We start from the raw sequence: 19437 nt of genomic DNA on the forward strand, positions 1-19437 counted from the left end.
CATTGCCTGGAGAGTTTGAGGGAGTCAGAGAATTGAGATCTGGTAGTTGTAATCGAATTGGGTTACCTAATCTATTTTTCTTTTTTTCATGAAATAAGTCTTAAAAGACTTTTTGTCTAAAATCAGCTGATGAGCTAAAGTGTGCGAAGAACCTATTTCGGAGTAGGCATTTAGAAAACCAGAGGTTGTACACCAGTAGGGAAAAATAATGACACCTATCAATTTAGGGAACCTTCCTTCTTCTAAATAACTAAGGAAGCAATACGCGAACAAGTATAGAGGGTACAAATCTCAACGAAATAAAGGCCACATGGACAAAAACACAGCTATTATCTACTCCATGTAGAAAATCTTGGAGAAGGAAATACGCAAACACTCTTTGACAGAAATGTATTTGTTTATTTGAAATTTAAATGTCATTGATTATCCTATGTTTAATCTGGCCGCCCTACCTGGAACATCCTATTTTACAAATCATGCTTAACATGAAGACAATCAGCAGTAGCCTCAGTTTCATACTGAAGTACTAAAAGCCAATGAGACATGCATTCATTGGAAGAAAAAGAACAACACAAAGCAAAAACTTATAAGAAAATAGGCTATATAAAGAAGAAAACAAAAGCCAAAGGGAAAATAAGTCATCACTCAAAGATCCTCCTAATTCATGTGGATGGAACCCAACTGGGTTCCAGTATCCTCCTAAGTTCTTCACATGTCATGCATCCTTTGTATCTCAGAGGTGACAAGTCATCCTGAATTTCCTTCTTGGAGCAGAAGGGACTTGGATCTGAGAGCAGAGTCCTGGGTGAGTCATTTTTTTTTAAATTTATTTTATTTATTTATTTTTGGCTGTGTTGGGTCTTCGTTGCTGTGCTTGGGCTTTCTCTAGTTGTGGCGAGTGGGGGTTACTCTTCGTTGCAGTGTGTGGGTTTCTCATTGTAGTGGCTTCTCTTGTTGTGGAGCACGGGCTCTAGGCGTGTGGGCTTCAGTAGTTGTGACGTGGGGGCTCAGTACTTGTGGCTTGCGGGCTCTAGAGCGCAGGCTCAGTACTTGTGGCGCACGGGCTTAGTTGCTCCACGGCATGTGGGATCTTCCCGGGCCAGGGCTCGAACACGTGTCCTCTGCATTGGCAGGCGGATTCTTAACCACTGAGCCACCAGGGAAGCCCCTGGGTGAGTCATTTTGAATGTGTTTTCTGGTGGCATTTGAAACTTCCCAGCTGACGGAGGGCGCTGTGACACTCGGGGCACACGTACGGTTTGAGCCCAGAGTGGGTGCATCGGTGAACGCTGAGGTTCCCTCTGTGGCTGAAGGCTTTGTCACAGTGCTCATATCGGAAAGGCTTCTCCTTGGTGTGGGTCCTCTTGTGAGCACGCAACGTGGAGTTGTGGGTTAACTTCTTGGGGCAGAGATCACAGCAGTATGGCTTCTCGCCTGTGTGGATCCACTCGTGAGTTTACAGGTCGGAAGACTGCATGGACCCTTCGGCACAGATATTGCATTGAAAGGGTCTCTCTCCTCTGTGTGTCCTCTGGTGAAGGGTAACCTGATATTGATAAGGAAATCTCTTCTTGCATACCCTACATTAATAGGGTGCCTATCCCTGGGCTCCTTTTCCCTCAGGAAGACTTGTTGGTCCCACTGTGCTAGGTGAAACAACAGAATGGGACTCAAATTGTCCTGAGAACTGTCCTTTGTACAAAGATGTGGCTCCTTTTTTTTTTTAATAAATCTATTTATTTATTTATTTTTGGCTGCGTTGGGTCTTCGTTGCTGTGCACGGGCTTTCTCTAGTTGTGGCACGTGGGGGCTACTCTTCGTTGCGGTGCGTGGGCTTCTCATTATGGTGGCTTCTCTTGTTGAGGAGCACGGGCTCTAGGCGCACGGGCTTCAGTAGTTGCAGCACATGGGCTCTGTAGTTGTGGCTCACAGGCTCTAGAGCTCAGGCTCAGTAGGTGTGGTGCACGGGCTTTGTTGTTCTGCAGCATGTGGGATCTTCCCGGACCAGGGCTCGAACCCGTGTCCGCTGCACAGGCAGGCAGATTCTTAACCACTGCGCCACCAGGGAAGTCTTTGTGGCTCCTTCTTGATGCACTTCATGGGAACTGGGAATGTTGGCCAGTTTCCTTTTGAAACGTCTGAGACCCCTTGGAGAGCCTCTTCTGTATCCACTCTTAGTCGAAACTTCTCCTTCTGGAACACAAGAGGAAAACATTCAGCATTCACATTTGAAATATCAATTCCTTCTTGGGGATTCTTGCCGCCCTCTACCCTCCCAGAATGTGCTGAAAGAAGAGATTCAGCACACAACATTTAACAAGGAGCATTTTCCGTGGTGCCAACCTCGCTGGAACCCAGCACTGATGTTGGCTGAGGACTTCCCATCAACCAAAATACCTAAGAGTCTAGATTATTAAACACCCTGGAAAGGTAATGATGGAGAAGTTTGGCATTAGAGAACCAGCTACCCCCTGCCCCCCACAAGGAATGTTAATGCTGGGTACCCAGCTCCGTGCCACCATTGGAAGCAAGTCACTAACTCCTCTGGATTCCAAGTTTTTATACTCACCACGACGCTTTGGAAGTTCAAGCTCTTGAGACTGACGGGTTCTTGTCTCTTCCGTGTCTTCCATCAGGTCCTTCTCCAAGTTTTCCTTGGGTGTCACACCCTCTAATTCACCTGTTTCAGGAATGATCTCTGGCAGGAGACCTTTCTGGTCCTGTCAATGGATAACCAAGCAGAGTCAATAACCCATCCATCTTAGCCCATAGAAAGCTCTGTCTCCTCTTCCCTCATCCCCCTCATATCCTAGTCTAAGACTCCAACTTTCTAAATATAATTTTGGGGGATATACCCTGACTTCTTCTGGGCCACCCTAACACCCAGATTGATAATTGTCTCCTAATTCCCAAGTCTGTCCTTAATCTATACTGACCCCATCTTGCAATCCAGTCCGGACATCACAGTTGGCACTGTGAATTCGCTACGCATACGTCTCTCCAAGTCATCGCAAATTCTCTCTGCCCCTGACTCTGGAGCAAAGGACTCTAGGTCCAGGTCTCCCAACTTCAGCACATTTTGATACATTGCCTAGATTTGTCTTTATGATGACAGTTGTCCTGTGAATGGTATGATGATGAGCAGCAAATCCCTAGTCTCTACTCACTAGAAAACAATAGCATCCCCCACCCCCATCCCCATTTGGACAAATCAACTGTCTCCAGACATTCTCTAATATCTTCTGAGAGGCAAAACCACTCCAATTGGGAACTCCTCATTCAACTCAAGGGATTAACAATATTCCAAAATAAGAAGTGCCTCTGAGGAAAACGACCATGGGGAAACAGCTGTCAAAGATTTCACCCGTGGCAAATTGACCCAGCACCATCCCATTGAGACAGGATTTCTTCCTCCTCACGCTTATGGCCACAAGCTTTCATGGCGGAGGGACAAAGATGGATGAGTCTTCATTCTCACACTGTCTTGAAAATGTCTAGGAACCGAATGCATCCATGGGAATTCATGGAGTCAATGGGTCCATTTCTGTCCTTTGCCAAATCTACCAATTACTCTAGCAGCCACGCCCGTCTGAACCTCTTTTACCTTCTCCCAGACTCTCTCTAGATATCAGCACATCACACACTCACCCGCCCTCTTGACAGTTCTTTGGCTCTTGCTGGATTCTGCAGCTCTTGGCTTACCTGCTGGCCATTCTTTGGAGGTATCTCACTAACAAGGGATTGGGGATCCCTGGGTAGGTCTTTCTCATCGTTTGTGTCACTGAGCTCAATTTCAAACGTCTCAATATCCAAGCTTTGCACAAGATATTCATCTCCTTGTATGCGAACTGTAGTCTGTGAGGGAAAAACTAAATTGAGATTGGTCTCCTATAAGACCTGGAAAGTAGCTCTCAAGGCATCCGATGACATCATACCACACAAGCATACGTTTTTTTTTTTGTTTTGTTTAAAAGATCAATATCTCTCAATGATGCCCAACGCAAACTCTCACCCATTTGGGAATCACTGATTTAGAGTCAATCACTCAGGTCCTATCTGTTCAATCCCCAGCTTGCAGATCCCATCCCACCTCTCCCTTTCCCATACCAATCATAAGGGTCCAACTCACCCATTTCCTGGGTTTCTGGTTATTTCTTAGTATGTCCTCCATGTCTTTGCAACTCTGCACTCCACTTTCCTTGACTAAGACCTGGCACTCCAGCAGCATGCAGATCATAAACTGATCCAGCACTAGCTTGTCCATCGTCTGCTCCTTTGTGTGAAGATCTGGCATCAGTTACTAATGGCAGAGCTCACAGAGTCTCCTCAGATCCTGGACGGGGTCGGATTCCTCTGAGCTTCTAAATGTTCTGAAGCGAACGTGCCACATCTCCCAGTCACAGTCTGGCTTTTCCATAAGTGTATGTTGGCATGGCAGAGACACTGGTGACTCTGAACTAGGGCCTCTGGGGAGTTTTCCACGACCCTGGAAAAATGTCTGGTCCTCAGCCATATTGAGGGAGGAATTTTCCAATAGGACTCTGAGCAAACGCTTCTAGAAGCTGGTGGCCAGTTGACCCCTATGGAAAGGGATTTCCTCTGCTTTTCCTCTGCAATAGAGTCACTGTTCAGAAGGCTGGGGACAAAAACAAACAAACAAAAAGAATGAACCTGATGTCTTTCACTTTATTCCACCTTTCCATCTCTCCTACATCCCTCATCCCAGTATTGGACACCACTCCCCCACTGTTTCAATATTTGATACCAGGAACTATAATCCATTCTGTTATTCTTCTGACATCCACCTTTATAACAAAGCAAAAAAGTATCTGGTCAAAAATGTCTATAGGGCCGCGGTTCAGAAACTTGTTGAAAAAATGAACCACAACACACCACACCACACCAACGTGTGTGGAAACATTCTTCTCATCTCACAGAAGAGTTCAACAATCAACCATAGTTAATGTGGGGTTTGAGGGAGATCCATTGCTTTCACAAGGTCTCTGAGCTAATGCAAGGTGAATAGGAAGCCAAAGCTTTCTGAAGCCCGCCTCCATCTGTCCTGATTTCTAAGGACTCTCTTTAGACATTCCCTCTTGTCACTTACCCCTTCGAACCCTCTTGCCTTCAGTCTCCTCAAGTCAGGGACTGGCTCTCAAAATGTGTCTGAGCTGAAATGTCTCTATATAGAGCTGGGGGAAATTCCAGGGGTGCATTCCCATAACCTCATCATCCCAGTGACTTGATAAAGGTCACGGAAGGAACCATTTTAGATAATCCGGGTAGATTCAATTTCCCATGAAAACTCCAACAGGAGAAACCTTGATTTATTCAAGAGGCCTCCATATGATTTGGAGGGTGCTGGAGGAAAAGGAACCCTCCTACACTGTTGGTAGGAATATAATATGGCTCACAGCCACTATGGAGAAGAGTGTGGAGGTTCCACAAAAAACTAAAACTAGAGCTACCATATGATCCAGCAATCCCATTCCTGGACATAAATCTGGAGAAAATAATCATTGGAAATTATACACGCACCACAATATTCATTGCAGCACTATTTACAATAGTCAAGACATGGAAGCAACCTAAATGTCTATCAACAGATTAATGGGTAAAGGAGATGTGGTATATATACACAATGAAATATTATTCAGATAGAAAAAAAAAATGAAGTAATGCTACTTGCAGCAACATGGATGGACCTAGAGATTATCATCCTAAATGAAGTAAGTCAGAGAAAGACAAATATAATATGATTTGTGGAATCTAAAAAAATGATTCAAATCAGCTTATTTACAAAACAGAAACAGACTCACAGACATGGAAAAAAAACTTATGGTTACCAAAGGATAAATATGGTGGGGAGAGATAAATTAGGAGTTTGGGATTAACACATACACACTACTATATATAAAACAGACAACCAACAAGGATCTACTGTATATAACAGGGAACTGTACTCAATATTTTGCAATAACCTGTATTTGAAAAAAGTCTGAAAAAGAATTGATATATGTATACGTATAACTGAATCACTTTGCTGTACACCTGAAACCAATATAACTTTGTAAATAACTATACTTCAATATAAAATAAAAATTAAAAAGAAGAAAGTAGGTGATTAGACCCAAGTTCAGTTTGATAACAGATACTAGACGTTTTTAAAACATCTGCTAGCTACAACCTTGTGGTTTCAATATTTCCCCTTGCAATTCTAAAGCCATTTCCAATTCCAACCAATGCTTGTTTACAAACACCCTTACATCTTGACTGCTCCAATTGTAATTCTTGACAAACGATTTATGGAACTAACTGTGGCCTTCCGTTTTTTGCCTTTATAACCTTCCTCCATTTTGTAGTCCAGGGGAACTCAATGCACGTGCTTCTCGAATCTGTGTCTCCCAGCTGCAGTTGTATCAAGCCCCAAATACATGCTTCTTTCTTTCATTCAGGCCTTTGTTTCTGAAATTTTGGTTAACACTCATAACACATAAAAGTATGTAATTGACTATGTTGTCATTAGTTTTTACTGTCTGTCTCCTTTGACTGGAAGTTCAGACTCACGACGGCAGGCATCTTTGACATTTTGAATATTGATGTGTCCCATGCAGCCAAAATAGTACTTGGAATGGGATAGGCACTTAATGAGTGTTGGTTAAGGAGGGAATAAATATGGTGGGACAGATACCTGTTTGTTTTTAGGCAAAGCTATCTGCTGTCTTTTCATGTCCCCTAAGGCTGTACTAAAAAATAAGATTTAAATATATAATGAATCGCAATTTAGAAAGCCATTTCCACAGGCTAGCCAAGTTTCCTGTGTAATTACGTGCTCTGCTTCATTCCCTCACTTCTCAGACTTCAATGTTCCTTCAGTCTTCACTGAGACCCTAACCTTGTTCACATGGCCAAGAGCTATTTCAGCAACCACTTTTTAAAAATTTTTATTTCTTTATTTTTTTGAGGCACGCGGGCCTCTCACTGCCGTGGCCTCTCCCGTCGTGGAGCACAGGATCCGGACGCGCAGGCCCAGTGGCCATGGCTCACGGGCCCAGCCGTTCCACGGCACGTGGGATCCTCCCGGACCAGGGCACGAACCTGTGTCCCCTGCATCAGCAGGCGGACTCCCAACCACTGTGCCATTAGGGAAGACCTAAGCAACCACTTTTGAGTAACTAAAATTATGGTCGATATCAGCACTTTCAACATTTCACAAATATTTTTCTGAGATAATCTCAAGTCTCCATGCATTGTCACTGCAATTGCAGGTGAAATTATATTGACTACCCAGCAAGGAAAGTAGATCATGTAGTCCAGTCCTTTATCTCTGGGTTCAGAGGCCCCCTTTCCAAATAAAGTATGACTGTGACCATAGAGTCACACTCCAGGCAGAAAGCAGCAAGTGGTAAGTCACTCTTCTTTTCAGTCAGGTAGAACTTGGCTTCTCAAAAAGAACTGGGGCTTCCCTGGTGGCACAGTGGTTAAGAATCCGCCTGCCAATGCAAGGGACATGGGTTCAAGCCCTGGTCCGGGAAGATCCCACATGCTGCAGAGCAACCAAGCCTGTGTGCCACAACTACTGAGCCTGCGCTCTAGAGCCCATGAACCACAACTACTGAGCCCGCGTGCCACAGCTACTGAAGCCTGCACACCTAGAGCTGGTGCTCTGAAACAAGAGAAGCCACTACAATGAGAAGCCCACACACCGCAGTGAAGACCCAACACAGCCATAAATAAATAAATAAATTTATACAATAAATAAATAAATAAATTAGAACTGAATATATATCAAAATGTGGAGTAAGAAGTATGTGTCGGTCACTGGATGGGACACCGTCACTGGCTCTACGTTTTTTGTGAGGGAACCAGAGACACAGCACGTGGTCCACCTGCTTTTGGCCACCCCACATTCCTTCTCTGTCTTGCCAGTCATGGCCGTGTCTGGAGCCTTTGCTCGCTTGACCCTGACCGAACACAGTGAAACTCTTAAGTTGAGTGTAAAGCTTCAGCCTGTATGTATTGGAAGTGCAATAAGACACTGTTTATTAGACCTTAAGTATGGCTGGATGCACTTTGTGTCTGAGCAACACCCAGGTATCATGTGCCCACTTGGTTTTGTAGGTTCGGGGAACATCTGAAATATTATGTCTCTGTACCTCTCTGTGATCAGCACAGACTACATTCCACGCAAATCTGGGTGCGTCCCCTTTAAGAAGTGTGAAACCCCGCCCTGGTACTGAGAGATTCTGGACACTCCTTCCCAGCAACCCTCTGGGTGAGGCGGAACTCTTCCGGAGGCGGGGAGTACCGCCCCTTGCTAGGGCCTGGAGCGCTGTGAACTACATTACCCGAAAGGCACTGCTCCTGAGCGTCGACCTAGAGGACCGCGTCTGAGCGGGTTTTCTGGCGTGGACGGCGGGCGACATTTTGTAAGCTCGGGTCTGTTCACCGGTGGTGAGCTTCGCAACACTGGGCCGGCACGAGGTCAGGGAGGCTGGAGGGCGTTGTGCTGGCTGCTCTGAGGCGGGTCTGAGGCTCGGTGTGGGCGCCATCCGCATTGACTCTGTCTCGGGGCCGGGATAGGGACCGCAGGGCCTGGGCCCCTGCTTCGCCCACAAACTGTGCTGGAGGGGCCGCGCTGATGGATCCGATTCAGGTAAATGCTGCGCCCCCCGGGCCCTCAGCCAACTCTTCTTATTCTGCAGAATTTTTGTTCTTAGTAATATTCTCTTACAAGTGTCCTATATTTATATTTATTTGTCCTGCCAAACCTTGGCTTTCTGAATATTGAAATATTACCCGTGTAGAAAAAAATTGCAGAGAACTTCCCAGTGTAGTTGAATAAGCAGCTCTAAAATTGATATTCGGCCACTGCTCAAGTCAAGAAATGCGATATAAATAGGACCTCAGAAGCCGCCAGTGGGGTCCTTCAAAACGATTATCCCCATCCCCCAAAAGTTAAGGTATTGTCTGATGTTTTAAGTAAACTTTTCTTTTTTAAAAATTTATTTATTTATTCATTTTTGGCTGCATTGGGTCTTTGTTGCTGCGCGCGGGCTTTCTCTAGTTACAGAGATGGGGGCTGCTCTTCGTTGCGGTGCGCGGGCCTCATTGCGGTGGCTTCTCTTGTTGTGGAGCACGGGCTCTAGGCACGTGGGCTTCAGTAGTTGTGACATGCGGTCTCAGTAGTTGTAGCGCACAGGCTTAGTTGCTCCGTGGCACGTGGGATCTTCTCGGACCAAGGCTCGAACCTGTGTCCCCTGCGTTGGCAGGCGGATTCTTAACCACTGCAATGCCAGGGAAGCCGCCTTCTTGCTATTCTTTTTTTTAAAAAATAAATTTATTTATTTATTTTTGGCTGTGTTGTGTCTTCGTTGTTACACGCAGACTTTCTCTAGTTGCGGCGAGCGGGGCCTACTTTTTGTTGCGGTGCGCAGGCTTCTCATTGGGTGGCTTCTCTTGTTGCGGAGCACGGACTCTAGGTGCGCGGGCTTCAGTAGTTATGGTGTATGGGCTTAGTTGCTCCGCAGCATGTGGGATCTTTCTGGACCAGGGCTCGAATCCGTATCCCATGCATTGGCAGGCAGATTCTTAACCACTGCGCCACCAGGGAAGCCCTTGCTATTCTTGATACTTTTGCCAACTATGTGGAAATTATTCCACGACTGTAGTTTACCTTCGCTCAATTGTTTTAAAACTTTTTATGAATGGAATCAAGTAAATATTATGATGTGTTTTCCTTCATTTGCAAAACATGGCATGACTTTACTCATGTTTTTCATAGCTGTCCGTTAATTTTTATGTGTGTGTGCAGTATTCTTTACTATGGATATATGAGTAAAATGTCCTTTGAAATTCTGCTGTTGAAGGCTTTTTTGTTTTGTTTTGTTTTGCTTTGTTTTTTGGTCTGCTTTCTGTATTTTTTTTAACATCTTTATTGGAGTATAATTGCTTTACAGTGGTGTGTGCTTTCTGTATTGATAAACATTGCTACTGTAGTCATATCTGCCATGTCTTCTGGGGTATATCAAGCATACATTTGTCTAGGGTATATGTTAAAATTATTATTGTATTTAAATGAACATTTCCACTTTTTGATCTTGTTTTGCTCCATGTTATTAATTTTAGCTTAGGTCTTTGAATGAGATGATTCTACTTAATCTATTCCATAGTTACATTTTTTAAAGGAATAGTTTATTTATTTATTTTGGCTGCACTGGGTCTTAGTCGCGGCACACAGGATCTTCATTGCGGCACGTGGACTCTTCCTTGTGGCATGTGGACTGTTATTTGTGGCATGTGGATTCCTTAGTTGTGACATGCAGAATTCTATGTTGTGGCATGTGAACTCTTAGTTGCGGCACACATGTGGGATCTAGTTCCTTGACCAGGGATCAAACCTGGGCCCCTGCATTGGGAGCGCTTTACCCACTGGACCACCAGGGAAGTCTCCCTTAGTTACATTTTGATACACACTTATTATGTATTAGGTAAACTTACAGTCTTACATTGTACGTCCACTTAGAGAGTTTGTGCTTTTTCAGTGATTGTACTCATAATAATATATATTTTACTGTTAAGTTTTCTTACTCTGGTGGTATTGGAAGAGAAAATGATTAAGAAACATCTTGTTAAAATATTTGTTTGAAGGGGGACGAAGTGAATCATTGTGAGGGTAATAAGTTATAAGGCTTCAAATCCCTTTCAAGACGTTTAGAAAGCAAGAAGATATTTCCATAGAGGATGGAATAGAGGTCAGGTCCTATAGCTTGTTTCCTTTCTCTTAAGATTATTTTATTTTACTTTACTTTTACTTTACTTTTTTCCCCACCATGCTGCTTGTGGGATCTTACTTCCCAGACCAGGGATCAAACCTGTATCCTCGTCAGTGAAAGCACGGAGTCCTAATCACTGGTTTGCCAGGGAATTCCCCTCTCTTAAGTTTAAGTTATCAGAAATGACAACCGGTTATCCCAAACTGCTGAAGGGCAAGCACTTTTACTCTGATTCTAGCAACAACCCCTTTATCACAGATTCACTTTGGATGTGAAGCCAGTAAGCGGTAGTTCCATTCTCTATCACATGCGAAAAAAGCATTTAGGAAATTACAAATAATCTCTGAACATTTGTGGGGAAAAAAATGGATATATCAAAGAATAGGAATAAATGAAAAAAGTACATGTTCTTGAATCTTATTATGTAATGTTATAATAATTTCAAATCAGAACTTAATCTATGGATTATGTAAGTTGGAATTTTATATAAAACAATTTTTAACATAACCAAAGTAAAATTTGAAAAGGAAGTATAAAAACTCCTTGTCAGCTGTTATGGCCAACGACAAGCCACAAGAAGAGAAAAATGCGTTATTGGCAAGGGAGAGACAGAATAAGGGAATCAAATGCAAGTGTCAGAAATAGCTGTACATGAAATAAGTCTTAATTTTGATATTTGTGGCTTAGGGCTATAATAGTGTTATATATCCTGGCATAACCATTTCTTTGCCATGATCCTGTATTCTTTTTTCTCATTGGGCTCCAGTCACACTGTCCTCATAGATGGTAGTCAAACATGCCAGAGGTGACTCTGACAAAGAGTCTTTGCACTTGTGTTTTCCACTTCTGGAAAGTCTTTTCTCAAGATATCCTCATGACTTTATGGCACAACTCCAAAATACTTTCTGCCCTCTTTTACATGCTTTGTTTTTCCCTTAAGTATTTGCCTTTGCCTGAAATATTAAATGTTCACTCACTAATCTTCTTTTTTGTCTATTTTGCTGATGAGAATTAATATTACACGGCCCTAGTCTTCCCACAGATTCCACATTCAACAGAACCACTTATGAACACTGCACCAGTGAGTGTAGGTGTCCTGAAAGTATTTTGCTGTCACTCTTCCTGGACTTGGTGGCTGTAGACCCTAGAGAAACCCTCAGCCCAGGTTTCCAAGTCCAGGCCAGAGGTTATATGGACAGATTCCCATTTTTAGCAGCCAGTGGACTAGGATGTGAAAGGTTGTCTTAGGTACGGGGGTAGTACGTACAAATGTTTGAGGATGAGATTGAGATGGGAGTGTTTTAGGACTTGTAGGTCTCTGTTAATGTCTGGTGAGAACAGAGAACAAGGGGGCCAGAGTCAGGCCTAGGATGGTAGCCTGAGAAGTTGGGTTTTTGTTCTGAGAATGATGGCAGATATGGAATTTTTGGAACAGGGGGGAAAAGTGATGTGACTTAGGTTTTAAGAGGTTACCTCTGGCTGCAGTGTGCACAGCACATTCGGGGGAAGGAAGACAAGGAGATAATCAAGGAGGCTCTTGTAATCATCTAGAAGCACATTTGTTGTGCCTGGACGAGAGTGACAGATGTAGAGGTAAGAAATACTTGGCTTCTGGATTTGTTTCTTAAGTAGAGGTGGACCAGATTTTCTAATGTGGAGGGCTCACAGATGACTCCAAAAGTTTTTTTCCCTTTGCATCTGGAAGGGGGTATGTGCCATGAACTGGGATGGGGAAGTCAGTGGTAGGAGTCATTTTCAGTGAGAATATTAGGAATTGGCTTTTGGCTGTGTTGAGTCTCAAAAGTTCCATTGACTCCCAGGTATAGGAGACAACTAGCTGAACATGCAGCACTAGAGTGCTGGGGGAGGCTTCAGGATGCCCTTATGGGACAAAGGAAGAGACTTGGGCTGTCAGAAAGAACTACAAGAGCAGTGAACATCAACAGGAAGGTGGGGGTAGGGAAAGTCCAGCGGGTGGCCCAGGTTTTTATGGGGGAGTGGCCATGAAATTAATGCAGAGGGAAAGCAGTAATGGAGGTGAAGTGATAGCAAAGTCAGGCTGGTGCTTATTTCTCCTGCTATGCACTGACCAGACTTTTGTGGTGGAACTTGGGAAGTTTCTGTCACAATGTCAGATGAGTTTTACCTAAGGTGTGTCAAGTGGGTGTGGATTTTGAATGGGTGTTATACGGACAAAGATTGTAACTGTTGAAGAGACATAACTTGCAATATAAAAGTGGAACCTGACCAGGCGTATTTAGATCTGCATGTTTTGACTGAGGTTAAAGTTAGGAACAAGGCCTGGTGGGGAAGCATTCAGAACAGGGCTGGGGAACCGCCAGCGGAGAGTTGGGGTATGGCGGGATCCTGTTGCATTGGCAGGAACTTTCTGATGCTGCGTGCATAAGGGTATGTGAGGAGGCAGGAGACATGCCAATTTTGTGGGCCAGGTGGTGGTGATGGGTATCAGATGTATGAGGAGTTAGCCAGTGAGTAATACGCATGTGGGGAAGGTGTGTGACCAAATTGCCCCAGAGCCCTCATACCAGGAGTTTAAGAGAGGACGATGAGCCCAAGTTTGTTTGTGTTTAGGAGACATGATCCTGGGGCCTCTCAGGCTGTTGTCTTGCTGGAGAGGGAGGGAGCCCTGAATACCAGGCCAACAGCTTAGATGGCATCTATCTGTCCACCTGCCTGTTGTTGCTGAGAGTTGTACCTAGTGCTCAAGGAAGTATGAAGAGTTATTAGGTACCAGTGCCCTCTAAGTTACGGAGCTGGGGAGGATGATGAACCCAGAGTGAGTATGGGTTAGGGGTACTTATGGGGTCCTGGGGAGAGAGGCTGCTTATGTACACATCTGTCCCCATCATCACAGTGTTCTGTGACCTTTGAGGACGTGGCTGTGTACTTTTCCCAGGAGGAATGGAGGCTTCTTGATGAGGCCCAGAGACTCCTGTACCGTGATGTGATCCTGGAGAACTTTGCACTTGTTGCATCATTGGGTAAGGCCCTCACACCTATCCCAGCATCCTGGGCAGGTCTCTGCCTTTCCCCTTTTTTCCAAGGACAACTCTGTTCTTTTCACAGATAGACAGTGACCACATCTCTATTACTGCTTCCTTGTCAGCTGTGCTGTGGGTGCCAAGGCTGAGTGAGTGTATATACAATCTCCTTTCAGAAGTATCCCCAATACCAGATGCTCTGAAGGTTTTTCAGCGAAGGTTTTCTGGGTCAAATGACTTGGAATTAGTTCAATGGGTTCCATTAGTCTCAGCCACTCCCTGTTAAGTTGACTCTGTAGACCCATACACCACCATGCTCCAGGCTGTGCCCTCTAGCTAACATTTCCTGGGGTCTCACTATTTCAGGAATTGTTGGGACTCAGTGTGGTAACTGTTTGTGGGGTCCACTTGGCTGTTGCTGTGAGACCTTCCTCAAAGATTTTTTTTGTGATATTATTTTTCTTTCCTGAGGTTGTTTTGGGATTGGTTCCCCCTGGGCCAGTACTGAGCTGTCGTGTCTTTCACTTAGGACTTGCATTTTCTAGGTCCCATGTTGTTTTCCAGTTCGAGCTGGGAGATGAACCCTGGTACATGACAGAGTGGACATGACTCCAGGCACAGCTAGAGAGACCCAAAGTGGGACCCACATTGGTGATTGGCATCAGGAGGAGGAAGTGATATCATGGCTGGGTTCAGATCATATCAGGAACACGTCCTGTGCCCCACAATATTTTAGGACCAAGGCCAGTGACTGTGTACCTCATTTCTATCTTTCCTACCTATTCTTGATACTTTGCTCCTTCTGTCATTTCAACTCTGAATCTGAACCCAGGATTATCCCTCACCTCTCTGTCTTCCACTCTTTATTGGTTTTCTCCATCATCACTCTGATGTGCTCTCCAATATTGGCCTACATTAACATGTCATGAGTTCCCCCCATATCCTTAAAATAGTCCTTGAACACTACCTACTCAGTGACAGTCAGATTTTCCTGAGCCTGGACAAACATTTCCACACAGCACATGTGGCACCAGCAGCCAAGGCCCTGGTGAAAACCACTCCCAGAGGAGTGAGTTGTGGACCCCAGCTCCTCTGTGTGTTCCACTCCATCCTGTGTCTTTCACCTGGTGTGTCATCCATGTTCTGTGACATGTAGAGGCCCAATACTGCACAGCAGTCCTTTCATAACCTGCCCCAGCTCTCTTGTCCTGAAAATAGTCCCATGGATTTATTCGTTTCTATGTCAGCCGCATATTTGTAATGGGGCTGCATCCTTCTACCAAAATCTACATGAAGTTCACCCACATTTCTCTGCTTTCAGGGTATTGGCATAGAGCAGAGGATGAGGAGACACCTTCTGAGCAGAAAGTTTCTGTAGAAGTGCCACAAATAAATACTTCAAAGACAGACCTGTCCACCCTGAAGTCCTATCCCTGGCAGAGGTTCTGCCTGTACTTAGAAGGAGGTTTGCATCTAGCTGAGGACCTTGGCACAAACCATGGTCAGAAACTGTGTGGGGCAGGTGTGAACTTTCACCAGCACAGTGGAGAGGAACTCTTTAGAAGACATGTGGGTAAGACCTTTATGAAGAGCCACACAGTCCATGCATACAAGAAGTCTTTCACATGCCAGGAGCCTGGGAAGGATTTCCCTGGTACCTCTGGCCTTCTCCAGCAGCAGGTCACTTCACCAAAAGACACCAAGTGTGTAGAGGCCTCTCACAATGGACAAAGGCAGTATAAATGCCACGAATGTGGGAAAGCCTTCTGCCGGAAGTCTAGGCTTGCTCAGCACCAGAGAGTCCACACTGGAGAGAGACCTTATGAATGTGATGAATGTGGGAAAGCCTTTGGCTGTAAATACATACTTGTTCAGCACTGGAGTGTCCACACTAGAGAAAAGCCTTATGGGTGCAGCGAATGTGGGAAAGCTTTTAGCGACAAACACACACTTGTTCGGCACCAGCAAATTCACACTGGAGAAGGGCCTTACAAATGCAGTGAATGTGAGAAAGCCTTCTGTCGCAAATACAGACTTGCTCAGCACCAGAGAGTCCACACTGGAGAGAGGCCTTATGAGTGCTGCGAATGTGGGAAAACCTTCACCCGTAAACCAATACTATTTAAGCACCAGAGAATCCACACTGGAGAAAGGCCTTATAAGTGTAGTGAATGTGATAAAGTCTTTAGATGCAACTCCAGCCTCATTACTCATAGAAGAATTCACACAGGGGAAAGGCCTTATGAGTGTAGAGAATGTGGGAAGTTCTTTAGCCAAAGCTCTCAACTTATTGTGCACCAGAGAATTCACACTGGAGCCAAGCCTTATGAGTGCAGTGAATGTGGGAAAACCTTCACCACTAAAAGCAAACTTGTTCAGCACCAGAGAGTCCACACAGGAGAAAGGCCTTATGAATGTGGAGAATGCAAGAGAGCCTTCAGCTGTAAACGCATGCTTGTTCAGCACCAGAGAATCCACACTGGAGAGAGGGCTTATGAGTGCAGTGAATGTGGGAAAGTCTTTAGGTACATCTCCAGCCTCATTAAACATAGAAGAATTCACACTGGGGAAAGGCCTTATGAGTGTAGTGAATGTGGAAAGTTCTTTAGGCAAAGCTCCCACCTTAAAGTCCACCAGAGAATTCACACTATAGCAAACACTTATGAGTGTAGTGAATGTGGGAAACATTTTAGCCAAAACTCTACTCTCATTTTGCACCAGAGAGTTCACACTGGAGCAAAGGCTTATAAGTGCAGTGAATGTGGGAAACGTTTTAGCCAAAGCTCTACTCTCATTAAGCACCAGAGTTCACATTGGAGAAAAACCACGAGTGCACTAAATGTGGTGATTTCTTCAGCCAAAACTCCCAGCTTACTCAACACCAAAAAGTTCATGCTACAGAAAGGCATCGCCAGTACAGGAAATGTGGAAAATTTTTCTGTCAAAGTCTGCTCTGACTGAGCACCAGAAACTTAACAGCCAAGATGGACCCTATGAGTGCAGTGAATGTAAGAAAGCTTTCAGCTGAAGGTCTAACCTCATTCGTCACCAGAAAGTTCCTACTGGAGAAAGGCCTTCAAATGAGATGAGGAGAGCAGCGAATAAGCTGTCTTCTTAGTTAATACATCATACTGAATAGGCTCTGTGAGGGAGTCATCAACTGGAAGTTGAATGCCATACATATAAACAGCTCTAGTGTGCAGATTGCCTATGAGTACCAGGTTCGTAGGGAGCTTTTAAGTAGCTATGCTGTACTTTCTGACTTAATGTCACTGTGAGTTTCTTACATCACCCAAGTGGTAGATCCCCATTCTTGGCACCAGCCACCTCAGTGTGATCAGGGTACATAGATCTTTGTGCTCTCTTATCCCCTTAGAAATGCATGAATAGCCTGAGCACTTGGGTGTTGTCATTCTCTTTGGTCCTGCCAGGACCAAAGCAGCTTTGACCAATGGAATCCAGTCTCGGTTCTGCTGGTGGCTCACAACTTATTTGGTGGCATTGTCTCATATCATGCTCAGGATAGGTTTTTCAAGGTCTAAGTCACTCTGTTTGGGAACTATTTGCCTCAGTTTGCTCCACTCTATACCATAATGAAGACTATTTAAGCCACCTTTCATCTTGGGGTTTGTTCACTTTCAGACTGGTGTTGAGAACCAAATTGGACTCTCAGGATGATGAGGAACTGGTTTTGTGAGTGTTCCAAACTTCTTATACCTCAATGAGGATAGTATCATGGCAGAGAATAGTTTTCACTCCAGTTTTGGTCCAATCTGTTGTCCAAGGCCTCCTACGGTAGACTGCAGGGTTCTGTGGGACTAATGTTGAATTCTGGATGTCAGAATTTTTGGCGGGTCCTGAGGTCACCTGAGATGAGGACAGTTGTGAGAACCACCAGTGATTTTTGGAGCAACATGAATGGTTCTCTTTTTCACATGGGATATCATGTCATGCCCCCAGTACTGTTCAAGAGAAGAAATTCTCTAGGTCCAGCTGGAAAAGAGCCATGTGCCATAATGTGCCCAAAGTGGTAGGCTGGTGTTCCTGAGTGTTATATTACAGACATCAGGTGGGAACCATATTTCATACAGAAACAGTCATGGAAATAATAGGGACTGAGAGACAAGCAAACAAGAAGGGATGAGCCTTTTCTAAAGTTTCATCCACAAATATTCCAGTGACTCTGTCGCTTTAGGATAAAGTGTTTGAAGACATTCTCAGGAGTTCCAGAGCTGTTCCTCTCCTCCTGATCCCCTAGTCAGTGTCAGATTGAATAATGTAAAGGTTTTAGGAACCAGCATCTGCAAACAATTTATCTCAAGGCCATTGCTGCACAGTGAAAACAGTGAGGAATGAGAGTGGAAATTGTGTAGTCCAGGCATGTGAATTTTAGTACCCAGGCAGAGTTCCTGGATAACTTAAGTGGAAAGAACTTTCACTGCTCACAAGTCTTCTTTGCTACTGCTACAGATTCCCTCCCATGGGCAAGGGGATGTGATGGGGTTAATGTGAGGTTGCCAGAGTTCTACTGAAAAGGAGATTCAGCAAAGAGATTAAGATTTTTATTTGAAGCCAATTTCTATTGAAATTTAATTAGCTGTATAGTTGGTATGCACTGAACAGAACATACCTAAAATGCACAGCTTGGTAAGTTTTAGTACTTGTAAAGCCACGGAACCATCATAATAACAAACATCTGTCACTGCCATATCTACTTTCTGACATCTCTCTCAGGGCTTTCAGGCAACTACTATTGACTGACTTTTCTCTCATTTCAATTAGTTAGTGTTTTCTAGACTTTTAATATTATTGGAGCCTTAATGTTTACTTTTGTGTTTGTCTTTTTTTATCTCCATGCATAGTTACTTTGAGAATCATCTAAGTTGCCGATGTGAATAATTCACTTTTTTCATGATAATATACTGTTTGGATATACCATTACTTCACTGGTATTGATCTGTTAAAGGATGGCGTTTTGTGGTTTCCAGTTTGTCTCACAGATAAGCTTACTATTAGCGTACATAAAATCCTTTATATGAGCACATGGTTTCATTCTAAAATGAATGACTGTACCCAAATGCATTCCCATTGACAGTATGGGAACATTCCAGTTCCCCTGTGTTCCTCACCAGTACTTGGTTGGTATGGTCAATAGTTTGAATATTTCCTGTTTTAAAAGCATGGAGACATATCTCACTGTGGTGTGATTGCATTTCCCTAATGATTCATGATGTTGAACATTTTTGTGTTCATTTGCTAAGTGTATATCTTCTTTGACAAAATGTCTGCTTTCTTATTAGTAACTGAGAAGTTAATAAATGTGTTGGAATTTGACTTTTCTTCGGTGACTTTGCTGGGTGGAATAGGTATTTGTACTCAACATTATTACTATGTATACTCATTATTAAGATACTTCTATTACTTTAAGCCTAGACACTTAATAAAAAAGCCAACCGACCCTTCATTGTTGTGTGTGCCAATTTCCCTGGTATGAATACTCCAACTGTGGGCAATTTCAAACTGTGTGTATGAGGTTATTACTGAACCGGAGGCACAGCAAGCCAAACTCTGAGATGCCAAGGTTTGCTGGGGAGTATTTCATTCACAAGGCAGGCAAGTGAGAACACAGAAGAACAATTCTCAGATCCACCCTCCCGGTG

The 19437-nt window shown here is 44.1% G+C and overlaps 2 protein-coding genes and 1 pseudogene across 5 annotated transcripts in view; 2 read left to right on the plus strand and 1 right to left on the minus strand.

The window, feature by feature from the left end:
- Window positions 1–1177: 1177 nt before the first annotated feature.
- On the minus strand, window positions 1178–8552 carry LOC137215439 (zinc finger and SCAN domain-containing protein 5B-like; annotated as a pseudogene).
- Window positions 7893–19437, plus strand: part of LOC137214294 (zinc finger protein 773-like) — a 62538-nt gene continuing 50993 nt past the window's right edge. Inside the window, exons 1-2 of one of the 4 annotated variants that reach the window (XM_067717818.1) lie at window positions 8540–8656; window positions 12261–12368. Coding sequence is in view for 1 of the 4 variants with exons in the window: in XM_067717817.1 (XP_067573918.1) it covers window positions 8642–8656 (15 nt within the window). In the remaining 3 variants the exon portion in view is untranslated. Of the gene's footprint in view, window positions 8430–8523; window positions 8657–12260; window positions 12369–13515; window positions 13530–19437 lie in introns of those variants that run through there. The other 3 variants (XM_067717821.1, XM_067717817.1, XM_067717819.1) reach the window with 3 other exon arrangements.
- LOC137214290 (zinc finger protein 304-like) lies at window positions 8540–19241 on the plus strand. The gene is made up of 3 exons (XM_067717782.1): window positions 8540–8656; window positions 13651–13777; window positions 15099–19241. Exons 1-3 carry the CDS (start codon window positions 8642–8644, stop codon window positions 16736–16738), a joined length of 1782 nt encoding a protein of 593 aa, XP_067573883.1. The 5' UTR covers window positions 8540–8641; the 3' UTR covers window positions 16739–19241.

This window comes from Pseudorca crassidens, chromosome 20 (genome assembly GCF_039906515.1).
Source record: "Pseudorca crassidens isolate mPseCra1 chromosome 20, mPseCra1.hap1, whole genome shotgun sequence".
Classification (NCBI taxonomy): domain Eukaryota; kingdom Metazoa; phylum Chordata; class Mammalia; order Artiodactyla; family Delphinidae; genus Pseudorca; species Pseudorca crassidens.

Excerpts from the sequence above, each read along its gene's own strand:
- LOC137214290 (XM_067717782.1), top strand. Across the intron at positions 13,778-15,098 it reads TGCACTTGTTGCATCATTGG|GGTATTGGCATAGAGCAGAG; the intron begins GTAAGGCCCTCA and ends CTCTGCTTTCAG.